Source organism: Vitis riparia, chromosome 19, assembly GCF_004353265.1.
Source record: "Vitis riparia cultivar Riparia Gloire de Montpellier isolate 1030 chromosome 19, EGFV_Vit.rip_1.0, whole genome shotgun sequence".
NCBI lineage: Eukaryota > Viridiplantae > Streptophyta > Magnoliopsida > Vitales > Vitaceae > Vitis > Vitis riparia.
The window spans coordinates 13,829,394-13,843,883 of NC_048449.1; the positions used below are offsets into that span (position 1 = coordinate 13,829,394).

Here is a 14,490-nt window from a genome sequence, read left to right on the forward strand (position 1 = left end):
AGGGTGCGATACACAATCCTATGGTCGAATATCGATCCCTTACATCTAGTGCCACATAAATAACTTGGCTTACTTTCGTTCTCCATGATATTGGCATTCAACTACGTGAACCTCCTCAATTGCTATGCGATAACCTCAATGCCCTTCACATGACAGTAAATCTCGTCTTCCCTGCACTTTCCAAGCATATTGAGTTGGACCATCATTTTGTTCGGGAAAAAGTTGCAAGTGGAGTTTTGATTACTCGTTTCCTTCCATCGTCCTTACAAGTAGTTGATATATTCACAAAGGCACTCCCTAAGACTTCATTCCAAGTCTTTCGATTCAAGGTAGGAGTGCACAAGTTACCACTCACTAGCTTGCAAAGGGCTAATAAAGGAAACTCCAACTCAGCTAGCATACAATCCATGACAAAGCAGAATCTCTATGTGAGAAGTTGATAATGCAATCTGGCAGGAAGGAAAACTACTCTCTATATTTGTAATGTGAAAAATCAAGGTTGGAAGGAAATCTTCACTTACCTGTTCGGTATAATATTCCATTTTCTGTGTAAAGAAAGTATGTATTGTTTTTTTTTTTTTTTTTTTTTTAGAAAACAATTAGTAAGGTGTGGTGCAAATTCAACCTTTCAAAAATAGTTTATGTTCTTTAGGACCAAATCTATAATTCTAACCAAATGTAAGGAAAAAAATTCACAAATTTACATCAATTTGAGCCAAAAAAATAATGCATTCAAATGACATTTGAATTTCTTAAATAAGTCTATATTTAAAATTTGCATGATGTAAATTGTAGCACCGTAGGCTAAATCATCATAAGGCACAATAAATAGTGCAAAGTCTACATTAAATGTACAAAAATTGGACATAGACAACTATTCCAAAAGGGAATTAGTGCAGGAAACAAAACTCATGACCATCATCAAGAGACACACTGTTTTTTCCCCAACTCCCTTGTTTAGGGCCTTCAAAATTTGTGATTTTGAGGCCCTAAACAAGGAATTTAGTAAAAATGAAAAATAGCTTGTGCCATAGGATGGTTGTGAATTTTGGTTTTTGATGTGATTCCCTCCTAAAATGGGTGCCCATTACCAAATTTGCTAATTTAACCTAGATCCCTTACACTTTCCACTATATTTTGTGATATCCCATAGGGCCATGTAATTTAAAGCCTTATAATCTACATTAATTATGCAAATCAAGATTGAAACTTCAACTTTCCAATTGACAAAATGAATCTTCAACTATCTAAATTACAAACAATGCTTACTAATGAATAAACATGATGTTTGAACTTTACCTTAAGCCATTTTAGAAAATCAAAATTAATTCGAAAGCTTTTTGCACTAGTTCAAAGTTGTGCAAGCTCTAGATGATTTTTTTAACCTTATGCTTTTTACTCCCTCTTAATTCTTGTTTCAGTGTTGGATTCTCACAAAACCTAATACATAAGTCAAGAAGAACTATACGTCATTCTTTTAAAGAAGACTTCAATTAATTTCTCAAATATATATTAAATGAGTCCTTTGGGATACACAAATCTTAATCTTTATTATTCATAATCATTCGAATGCAATCTTTTTCTAACTTAATCAACGTTGATATAAATTTATGATTTCTTTCATCACATATTTGGTTAGAGTTTAAGGTTTGGTCTCTTTTAATCATGAAGTCAACCTTTGTTTAATTTTGTAGTTTTTTTAGATGTTTAGGTGATCAAGTAGTACTTTTAGTGTTCTTTTCCTTTAAAATTCTAGTGCATAAATATTAGGGTTAATTTCACTCACACCCTTAAGGTTTGGTATAAATACACCTAACCGCCATAAGTTTCAAATTTCATCAATTAGCACCCTATAAATTTATTTTATTTACTTTTTAGAGGAATTTTAAGTAAAAAGATTTTAGATAGGTGTGTTTAACAATTCTCTAAAAACTATATTTTAAATATGAGATACATTTATAAGAATGATAATTGACGGCTTTTTTTTTTTTTAAATGAAACAAATTTATAAGGGTGTTAATTTATGAAATTTGAAACCAATGGTGTTGTTTAGTGTTTTTCCACTAAATTAACCTCAGGGATTGTAAACGAACTTAGCCTTAAATATTATTGTGTTTGCTTTCTTCACCATAGAGCACAAACATTTATGAAAATCAAAATATGATTAAATAATCTTTTATTTGCTTCATAAGCCCATGTATTTGAGTTGAGGCCTTTGAATTAAAATATTAAGGTCCAAATTTTGTTTCTATGGTTATACTTTTCAAATATCTATTATTTTATTTAGGAATAAAAGATTTGAAACACTAATATTTTTAGGTTTTTCCTTAGTGTTTTGGAATTTATTTGATAGGGAAGTTAGTTGAGCTAAAAAATGAAGAAAAAAGGAAAATCATAATTGATTTATAATATTAATTAATTCAAAATCATATTTAGGTCTTTAGCTTCTTGTTGAATAGTCTTACAATTCATCTTCTAAATTTTCATCTATTTCACTTTTAAAATTAATTTTTCTTTTTTAATAGAAATCTTTTAATCATGTGTTTAAATGTTTTTTTTTTGGCTCTCCATCCTTTCCGAATTTTAAATTAATAGCAATAGTATTTTATATTAACAAATACATGCACTATGCTAAAAAACTTTGGTCTCATATGATTTTGCTTTTAAGAATTCTCTTATTTCCATTTTTGTAATTAAAAGGGTGTGATTATTTTAAAAAAAAAATGCTATTAATCTTTACTTGAATTTCTATAATTCTTTTTTAGAGATATGAAAAGCTTCATTATTCTTATATTCAACAAGACCATGACCTTTTGGGTGATTTTAAGCAACTAGCAATTGTTAACAATGCATAATTAGAACCCAAATTCTAAGACAAATTGTACATCACACATTGCTCTCTTCCCTTTCTACATATATATTCTCTAATAGTACATGCACTTATAATTTTTGCTTTATGAAATTAAAGAGGTAAATGGATGAATAGTCAAAAGAATGTATATTATTCATTGGATACATTACAACTCTTAAATATATACATGACTTTCCAAAGGATATATGAACTATACAAGGTATATATACATACATCACTCCTAAACATAACAATTAATCATTAACTACTCTTGAATTGTAGGAGAAATTGATTCTCTCCTAATAGAAATAATGCATTAGAGATACACAGAAATTTCTAATCAGTCATATTGAGAGGGATTACTCTATGGATCAACACAACTCCAATGTTCGTTGATGGAGGCATCATGAAGGATCATAAATTGATCAAGGTGGATAGCACTTTTAGGACGTGAGTGCCCATTCCCTCCTTCCCAAATTTCCTTGTAGTTTCCTAGCAGAATGACTCTCCAGCTGGGCAGAAGTTGATTTGTCCAATTACAAAACCACCATTTATCAGTTATGTACAAATTAAGTATAGAAAAATCATGCATTGATCCTTATCATAATGTCATAATTTTGCTTTGAAAAACTAAGCCAAACATTTGATCCATGACTAGGATGAAATTGGACTGACCATGATTCAAATTGATGTCCATTATGCTTGTGAGATCTTGCTTTCTTATTTGCCCAGGCCAAGAAAAAGAACAAAAAGGTCTCAACGCTAGAATTCATATATAAATCAACACATACCCATATGTATCATTTTTGGAAATTCACATAAGATTTTACATGTAGAGAACCAACCAAGAAAAGAGAGAGAGAGAAAAAGAGAGAAAAAGAAGATTGCTGGATTTTGATCAGATGGAAAATACTATCCAACAAAGCAGTGTACTGTAGAGATGTTTCTAGTTTGGCAAATGTTTTCTATGCCATGCTATTATTTCAAATCTAGAAGCAGGTTGCTAGTGTTTCAATGCTTAGATCAGTAAAATCATGAAACAAGCATGTATAAAGATCAAAAACAATTTCATATAGAGGAAAAACTTGTGATGGAGAGAAAGAGAGATGTGCCTTATGAGCAACCAGCAACACTCTCACAGGAGATCTTTAAGTTCTGCTTCAGTAAATATCCGTTCATTCTCATTTGTGCCTGCATCAACCACTGTAACAAAGAGCAATTAAAAACAATAGAAATATACAATCTTCCAATTTTGCTATAAAGAAAATCATCTCTAACCCATTGTAGGGTTCACTTGGTGAGAAATAAAAAGGAAGAAGAAGAGGCAGTCCTCAGAAACAAATTTTGTACTAAACTCATCCATGACGTCCGTAAGTACATGTATCGTTACAGAATATGTAGAAAGGGAAAAGCAGCATTTGCTAAAATAAAATATTACTGCTATTGATTTAAAATTTGAAAAGGGTAAACAACCCAAAAACATTTAACATGATCGAAAGATTTCTATTCAAAAAGAAAACTAATTTTAAAAGTGAAATAGGTAAAAATTTAAACGATGAATTATAACGCTCTTCAAAAAGGATATTTGAGAAGAAGTAACAATTTTTTTTAAAAAAAGATAAATAAAAGTTGCTTTTACCCTTGCTAAATCATTGATTTGATCAATATTATCTTGAATTCTTTCATACTCTCCTTCATCATCACAATTACTTTTACCTTTATTTCACCTTCACCTTTACAGAGAAGCATCTTCGAGTGACTCATGGCAACGAGATATAAGGTCCATTATATATTATCTCACAGAGTCTTAACATCGTTAAAGTTTAATGTTTTATGGGAAAAAAATCTTGTTCCTATCTATTCCAATCTAATTATACCATGTTTGGATTATTATATTAAAAAAATTTCACAATGATTTGTCATTTTCCATATTTGGATTCTTATATTTAGAAAACGTTAATTATGATAAATCCATAAAAGAGAATTTTTGGCAACTTTTTTCCTATGCATAATGATAGCTCAAACATCTAAGAAAAATTAAGGCTATATTTGGTTCCCCAAAAGTATTAGGGAAAGAAAAAAGTGGAAAATGGTTTTTTTTCATATTTAGTTTTATGATATAAAAAATGCATAGAAAGTCAATTATTAGATTATGGACACCAAATTATGGGAAGGTTGCATGTAGTGGATAGTAAGTCATGAACTTGAAAATTTGATTAAATTCAATTTAATCAATTTTCATCTCAATATAATTTCATAATGTATTGGAGTGCAGTTGATTCTTGAGAAAATAAAAACTAATCTTAATATGGAAAGCACCCAAGAGGGGGGGGGGGGGGGGGGGAGTGGTGAATTAGGTTTTAAAAAATCTTTTTCAAATACAACAAATTCAAGCAAAGGAAACACAAATATAAAAAGATAAGGTTAGAGAAAGTAAACTCAGATTTTATAGTGGTTTGACATCCCTTGCCTACGTCCACTCCCTTTAAACTCCTAACCGAGTGAGAGTTCCACTATACTTGAAGTTTCAACCAAGCTTCCAACACCTTTACACTTGGATTTCAACTCCAATGGGCTCTTACACAATCCCTTCAAGTCTTTGCTCACTTGAAGCTTTTAACACTCAAATAACAAGTTTAAATCTCTTAACCTAACTCAATAAGGGCTCAAATACAACTTAAATGCTAGAAATAATCATAAGGGTGCACTAAGGAATATACAAGTGGAGGTTTAATGCACCAAGGAAAGAATGAGAGCTTTTGAGTCAAGAACAAGTAGGTAAACAAATAAATGCAGGTGTTCTCTTGCTCATAAATGAAGTGGAGCTCTCAATTTATAGGTTTTTAACCTCGAAAATCAAAATGCCAAAAAGCAACCTCGATCGGTTGAGCTGGGGGTTGATCGATTGACTAGTCGTTGGGCAATAAATGCATGTTAGGTGACCGTTATGCCTCAATCAGTCCTTGATCGAGAAGGTATAGCCCTTGATCGGGAATGCAAGACTACTGGAAGAGAGAGAAGATTTTTTGCATCTCTCGACCGAACATTGATCGAGAAGGTATAACCAGTCGACTAATACCTTAATCGATCAATGGTACCCTAACTGATTGAGTCGGTTTGCCAATGCCTCGATCAATTCACCATTTTTGGCCTTAAAACCTTTTTTTTATTATTATTATTTTCACTTTTAACACTTAGGCAAGGTCTTTAGGTAAATTAATATGTTAATTTTGAAATGATTTGCCTCAAGTTCATTTGATAAAACTCAAGTTTTGTTGGAAATGCAACTTTAATGCATAAACCGAGTTTTTAAAAATGCATGAAAAGATATGAAGACCCTAAGTGCACCCATGCATTCATCTTACGTATGTTTCCTATGATTAAAGGGTTTTCCAATTGTCTTGATTTGGCATCAATTAGGTCCTTTGATGAATTTCCAAACTAACACTTGAAATTCTTTTTAATTCAACATTTACCTTGTGAAGAATACAAGTGACTACTACAACCACCATCTAAAGGGAAAATACCAAATAAATTTTCAGCCACTTAAATTAAGAAAGTTGTTGACTCAATTGCCCTTTCCTAGTGACATTTTGCCACTTGTATGCCACGTTGGAGTGCATCTCATAGCAATAGATTAATTCAGATTTGTCCTCTAATCACTTCACTAATAAAATTAAAATTTAGCTAAAATTTTTATGAAACATCTCTCTTTTTCAGACATCATAATTCAACATGTCATTTCTTATACCTTTAATCTCTTCCTATAATTGAGCTAAAATCAGGACATTATAATTAAAAACAAGGCCATTACGGTTATTTATGTAGGAATAAAATTTACTCATTCGTTGATTTTTATGCATCAACAAATAACCAATCTTTAATTGACATGTATTAAATGACTAAATAAAAATCCACATTTATAACAAAAGTTATAATAGTTGTGGCAAATAAAAAGATGTCGAGAGCATAACCCTTGTGATGCATAAAATCCTTCTAAGTGTACTATACATCTTTGAATAAAATAAAGGCATGGGGACTACTCAAAGGAGAAATTGTATTCTAATGAAATAAAACTAAATTAATTAATTTTTATGATTAAGAAATAATATCCACATTTTTTTTGCAATTAAGGTAATAATCTTAGTAACAATAATTATCTATAAAAAAAGATAAGGGATAATTCGAAGGGAATTTCTCAAATTTTATGCCTTTTTGACTTTCAAAGAAGAATGTCTCAAATTTTATCTCTTTGGCTTTCAAAGAATACTTGCACAGTTTGATATGTAAGAAAAATTGTAGATATTTAAATTTAAATTTTGAAGGTATTTTGGTAAAAAAAAAAAATGTAAGGTTGCACATAATTTATGATTAATTATTTTGGTTTTCCTTCCTAGATTGGACTAATTAATTAATTAGGATTCATTGAGTTATATTAAGTGACCTAAGCCAAAATTGGTTCAAAATCACTTAAACCCATAAGAGAGGGTGTATAAACCCCCTTAAGGTTTTCGGATTAGTTAAATCATTAATTCCATTCTTTCAAAGAGAGCCTTAACCTCCATCCCTCTCCCTCTTAAGTGTGTAGCTACTTTAACCATGTGTCAAGGATCAAAGACAAAGCCATTGAGTAGAAGGTCCGTAGGTTTTTGAGATCCTTACATCAATTAGAATAGGATTTGGAAACATGTAGACTCAAAGATATGATTTTTAACACTTAAATCTAATTTTTATTGCTTTTGTTACGTTTAGATATAGTAGCTAGCTCAAAGAACATGCACCCTATGATCCCGGTGTTTCTAACAAAAAGTAGTTTAGCTAGCGGTGACTCACTTCCAAGTTGCAACAAGCTGAAACCATGTGTCATATAAAAGCTAACTAATCTAAGTTTCCTAACCAATTCCTCAAGTTAAATATTTACATGCGACAGTGAAAAGTGCAAGTGACTACTACAACCACCATCTAATGGGAGAATACCAAATAAATTTATCAGCCACTTAAATTAAGCAAATTGTTGACTCAATTGCCCTTTCCTAGTTTTTAAGAAACATCTCTCTTTTTCAGACTTCAAAATTCAGCATACTATTTCTTATACCTTTAATCTCTTCCTATAATTATGCTAAAATCAGGGAAATTTTAATAAAAAACAAGGCCACTACGGTTATTTATGGAGGAATAAAATTTACTCATTCATTAATTTTTAAGCCTCAACAAATAACCAATCTTTAATTGACACATGTTAAATGACTAAATAAAAATCCACATCTATAACAAAAGTTATAATAGTTGTGGCAAATAAAAAGATGTTGAGAGCATAACCCTTGTGATACGTAAAATCCTTGTAAGTGTGTAATATACATCTTCGAATAAAATAAAGGCATGTCTCAAATTTTTATTATTAAGAAATAATATTTATCCATTTTTTTTTTACAATTAAGATAATAATCTTAGTAAAAATAATTATTGAAAAAAAAATTAAGGGATAATTCAAGGGGAATTTCTCAAATTTTATGCCTCTTTGACTTTCAACGAAGAATGTCTCAAATTTTATACCTCTTTGGCTTTCAAAGAATACTTTCTCAGTTTGATATGTGAGAAAAATTATAGATATCTAACTTTAAATTTTGAAAGATTTGAAAAACAAATTTAAAAGTTTAAAAAAGGAATTTCTTAAATTTTATGCCTCTTTGACTTTCAAAGAAGAATTTCTCAAATTTTATGCATATTTGGCTTTCAAAGAATACTTTCAGACTTTATTACGTGAGAAAATTAGAGTGTATTTGAAAGTATTTATATTCAAAGTATTTTTAATGAAAGTGTTTTTTCTAAAAGTGTTTTCAGAAGAATCACCTATAAAACGCTATAAGTGACTAGTCAACAATACAAGTAATTTTTCAACACAACAAAATTGTTTCATAACCTTTTTCAAACACCTTATTATTATTGTTGTTGTTGTCGTCAGAAACACTTTTTAGGTTAGAAGTGTTTCTCAAAAACACAATTAAACAGACTATTAGTTATAGATATCTAACTTTAAATTTTCAAAGATTTGAAAAACAAAAAGTTCAAAGAATAAAATTTAAAAATTTGGAAAAACCAAGTTCGAAGTGTCATCAATTTGAGATCAAGTTCTTAGTCAAGCAAAGGACTAAGACCTAGATCAAGGCTTGGGTCGTAAGCTAAGCTCAAACTTATGGGCCTAAGTCCAAGCATAAGTGGGTGTTTAATAAAACTTAATATTTATTACTTAATGATTTAAGTTGATTTTTAAGTTAAATTATTTTTAAGTTATGAACTTAAAACTTATTATTTATTTTTTATTCTAAGTATTAAGGTTGTTTGATAAAATTAACTTAAAATTTATTTTAAGTTATTGAATTAACATATTTTCCCCATTAGTTTTAATTAATATTTTTATTAAAAAAATTAACTAATATTTATTTTTATTAATTTTAAGTAATAAATTTGTTTATTAAATATTCATACTTCAAGTATTATAGATTTATATGATAACTTTAAAATATTTACTAGAAAAAATGAGTCATGGATTTGGAGTTATAGTTGTTAAATATATTTTCATTAGATATGGATAAATAAGACAAAAAAAATTTGGGATTAAGAATAAATTAACTATTTTGACTTAATATTTAAAATCATTTTTAGCTTTAAGTTGCGATATTAAATTGTATTTAACAAACATGTTTAATCTATTTAATAACTTAAATTAAGTTATTAAGTCATTTTAAAGTATTAAAGTTAATTTACCAAACACTCATCACTAAAATAAGGCTCCAATCAAATACATATATATATATAGATTGTCACTTATATTTGATTACTATATATACAATAAAAATTCAATTTATTTATAATCTTGAGAAATTTATGTATAGATTAAATTAAATTTCTTTTTTTTCTTTTCTTTTTTGTTGTTTCTCATGAATAATTAAAAAAGAAAGAAAGTAAAATAGCACTTTTTAAAAAATAAATAAATAAACACTCCAATATTTTTCCTATCACTTCAATAGACCCTCAATATATCTTAATCATATTGTCTATTGTCTACTCTATTCAACCCTTTTGGGATCCTATGTGACGTCGGACAATTACATGTGTTAGGTTTTCAATGGGCAATCAACTATTTTATAATGGCAATAAAAGCCTTGCACTTGGGATCTTTTCCAAGGGATCCTTCTTAGAATCCAATGATTTTTAAACCATTAACTTTTATTATAAGGATAACCCAGTCCATGACAATGGGATATGGACTACTTGGATGTCTATTTTTTCCTAATTTCCGCATGCAAACTGACAAATAGAATGTGAACAAAATAAGGACAGCATGGTAATAATGATTGAAGAATAACAAATTTAGTATTCAATGAATATATTTTCTTTTTTAAAAAAAATAAAAATAAAAATATAATAATTTCTATGTAAAATATAATAATTTTTTTTTATAAAAAGTTTAAATTGAAAATGTAATGATTTTTAAAAATTAATTTAATCTACTTAATAACTTAAATTAAATTATTATGTCACTTGAAGGCATTAAATTAAATTATCAAACACTCTATAAGACCAAAATAAGACTCTAATCAAATATATATATATAGAGAGAGATTATCATTTATATTTGATTACTATATATACAATAAAAAATTAATTTATTTATAATTTTGAGAAATTTATGCATAGATTAAGGTGATGTTTGGTAAAACTTAATACCTATTACATAATCATTTGAGTTGACTTTAAATTAAATTATACTTAAATTGTTAACTTCAAACTTATTACTTAATTTTTACTTTAAATATTAAGATTGTTTGATAAAATCAATTTAAAACTTATTCTAAATTATAAAATTGACATATTTGTACTCATAAATTATAACTAGGGCAAAAAAGATCGAATAGTAGCGGATGTTGTAGAGTAGCAAAAGAGATGGTTAAGGTAATTAGGATAAATAAAATTAAAAAAGTAAAATAAATATATGAACTTAATTATTTTTACTTAGTACTTAAAGTTGTTTTTTACTTTATATCACACTATTAAATTATTTTACTAATACATAAGAGCAAAAAGGCAAAATAAAGATATAAATTTAAGAATTAGTTAATTATTTTTACTTATTATCTAAAGTTGTTTTTTACTTTATGTCACACTATTAAATTATTTTTCTAAATATAATTAATGTACTTAATGAATTAAATTAAGTTATTAAGTTATTTTAAGTTATTAAATTGATTTATGAAACACACACTAAATAAAAAAACTTAAATTTTTTTTTTTTTTTTTTTGTCTCTCATGAATAATTAAAAGAAAAAAAAAGTGAAATATCACATTTTCCAAAATAAAAAAAAAACAAACACTCCAATAATTTTCTTTTCACTTCAATAGGCCCCCGATGTATCTAAATCATATTGTCTATTGTCTACTCTCTTCAACCCTTTTGGGATACTATGTGATGTCGGACAATTACATGTGTTGGGTTTTCACCGGGCAATCAACTATTTTATAACGGCAATAGACCTCTGTCTTAATTGAGGACACAGCCTTGCACTTGGGATCTTTTCCAAGGGATCCTTCTAAGAATCCAATGATTTCTAAACCATTAACTTTTATCATAAGGATAACCCGGTCCATGACAATGGGATATGGACTACTTGGACGTCTATTTTTTCCTAATTTCCACATGCAAACTGACAAATAGAATGTGAACAAAATAAGGACAGCATGGCAATAATGATTGAAGAATAATATATAAAGCATTCCATGGAATATATTTTCTTTTTAAAATAAGCAAAAATAAAAATATAGTAATTTCTATGTATAATATATATATACAAAAAAGTCATTTTTAAAAAATAAAAAATAGAAAATATATTTAAAGAAAGCTTTGCTTTATAAATTATTATTAAAGCCTCATTTTTTAAATAATAAGATATTAATGGGAATGAATCTGGTCATTCCAATGTATACAAGGATTGTTATTGATGGTTATTCTTCTTGGAAGATATCATCCATACAAACCACTGCCAAATTTTGCAATGGCCTCAAGTGATAAATGACAAATACAAGAATGATGAATAAAAACATGTTATATATATATATATATATATATATATATGATTATCACAATTTTGTTTTGTCATTGCCATCATTTTTATGCTGGTGGTAAAAACTAAGGAATTTGTCCCGACTTTAAAAAACATGATTACATGATTTTAATGTGAGTGACTAGGCTAATTAATCTAGAGTGCGTTTGAAAGTGATTTTATAAAATATTACTAATATTTTAAACATTTGAATGATAAAAAATTTTAAATATTAAAAATATTAGAAACATTTCTTAAAATCACTATTAAACGAACTCTTAATGTGATTTTAGTAGTGATTCTAGCATTTTTAATATTTGAAAGATAAAAAATTTTGAGTGTTAAAAAAAGTAGAAGTACTTTTTGAAATCAGTACTAAAGACATGCTTAGAGTCTATTTGACAATGATTAAGGGAAGCTTTTTTTATTTTAAAAAGTGTTTTTGAAAAAAAAATAAAAACTGCATTTGATAGTAATTTTGAGAATTGTTTTTAGTTTTCCTAATACTTAGAAATTTTTATTTTTCAAGTATTAGAAATATTAAAAACACCTCATAAAATTAATATTAAACGCACTCTTAAGAGTAGAGTGCGTTTATAAGTGATTTTGGAAATTATTTTTAGTATTTTTAAAACTTGAATAATAAAATTTTTTAAGTATTAAAAATATTAAAAGTACTTCAATTACTATCAAACGGGTTATAAGCGTTTAACAAAATTTATAAAATACTTTTAAAAGTCTGAAAAATATTTTATAATATTAAAAAATCATTTATGATATTTTTTGAGAAAATACTTATATAAAAAATACTTGCAATGGTTTATAGGTCCAGTTCAAAAGAGCACTTGCGGCATCGTGTAATAAGCAATGACGTAAGCAAAGATGGTGATACAATGAAAATTTTTATACCATAAATTACTGAGAAGTTGAAAAGCTAATATTGATAGAGATTATTTAATACACAATGTACAGGCTTGGAAATGAGAACACAATGTAAGGCAATAAGAAAATGTTGTATATTTGCCCGCCATAGTTCGCCAACGAGTAATATAAATTGATTCTCTCAACTATGAAGTAATTTAGAAAGTAATAGAAATGCTTTTTAAAATTACTACTAAACGTATTCTTGGAGTCTGTTTAACAGTAATTCTAAAAAGTGTTTTTATTTTAAAAATATTTTTGAAAAGAAATTAAGTATTTGAGAAAATTTAGGAAACAATTTTAAAAATCTAAAAAAAATACTTATAGTGTTGAGAAAACACTCATTTTGTTTTCTGTTTTTTATTTCTAACTTTATATTTACAGTTTCTGGTTCAAAAGAGCCTTAGGCATAGTTTGTTGTAAGCAATGACATAAGCAAAGATGGTGATACTCTGAAATTTTTGGAATACTATAAATTCCTGAGAAGTTGAAAAGCTAATATTGATAGAGACCATTTAAGACATACTGTACAGGCTTTGAAATGATAACACGTGTTCCTATCGTGAGGCAATAAAAAAGTGGTGTATATTTGCCGGCCATTCCTCGCTAGTGCATAGGATAAGAAGTGGTGATACTCATATAAATTGATTCTCTCAACTATGAAGTAATTTAGAGGTCGCTCCTTGAAGTCTCTTCCAAAGTGGAAATGAAGCTTAGCTCAGTTGCAATCTCCTTTGTTTTTATTACTCTCTTGATATATGCATGGAGGTTATTGAATTGGGTGTGGTTTAGACCAAAGAAGCTAGAGAGATGCCTTAGGCAGCAAGGTCTGACTGGGAATTCCTACAGGTTGTTGCATGGGGACTTTAGAGAGATGTCGAGAATGATTAACGAAGCAAATTCCAGACCCATCAGCTTCTCTGATGATATTGTGCAGCGAGTTCTACCATTTCACGATCATTCCATCCAGAAATATGGTAGGAAAATGAGATACTCTTTATCATTGCACTAAAATATATTTAATTGTGGAATTTTCCCCAAAAGATTGTTGGTTTTCTGGTCTTTTTTTTATTAGTAATTTTTCCTGTCCTTTTTTTTTCTTCCCTGAGAAGTTATAGTCCAATAGAATTTCAATGGTACTTCAAATTTCCTTTTTCTATATTGGAGTGCAATTTTTAAGATTTGTTTGATTAACAAGAATAAAATAATCCAAATTTGTAAAATTATCCTAATGATAAAAAAAAACTCATTTTTCAATTAAAAAAAAAATTACTTACTGCTTTTCTTTTCAGCTTAGAAAATGACTTTTTTTTTTTTTTTTATAAAAATATCCTTACAGTTTTTCTTATAAAAATAAATTTAAAAAAAATAAAAATATCAAAATATTAAGAGATGCTTATATAAAAAATGAACTAATTTTTAAGTTGAAATTCGAGAGGTGTTAGATTTACAAATTTAATATCATTTCATCCTTTTCAATTGTGTAATCCAATTGTTTTATAAGCTATATGTAGGTATATATGGATGTCAACTTTGATAAAGAGCTTTATTTACTTTGTAAATTGCTCAATCATTGGGAATTTGTGAATAGTATTTAAATTTTTGTGTTAATTGTTTCTT

The 14,490-nt window shown here is 27.9% G+C and overlaps 1 protein-coding gene across 1 annotated transcript in view; it reads left to right on the top strand.

Annotated features, from left to right (window-relative positions):
- Nucleotides 1-13,646: 13,646 nt before the first annotated feature.
- LOC117908565 (cytochrome P450 CYP72A219-like) overlaps nucleotides 13,647-14,490 on the top strand; it is a 67,067-nt gene continuing 66,223 nt past the window's right edge. The window contains exon 1 of the mRNA XM_034822212.1: nucleotides 13,647-13,847. Coding sequence (XP_034678103.1) covers nucleotides 13,745-13,847 — 103 coding nt within the window. The 5' untranslated portion in view covers nucleotides 13,647-13,744. The remainder of the gene's footprint in view (nucleotides 13,848-14,490) is intronic.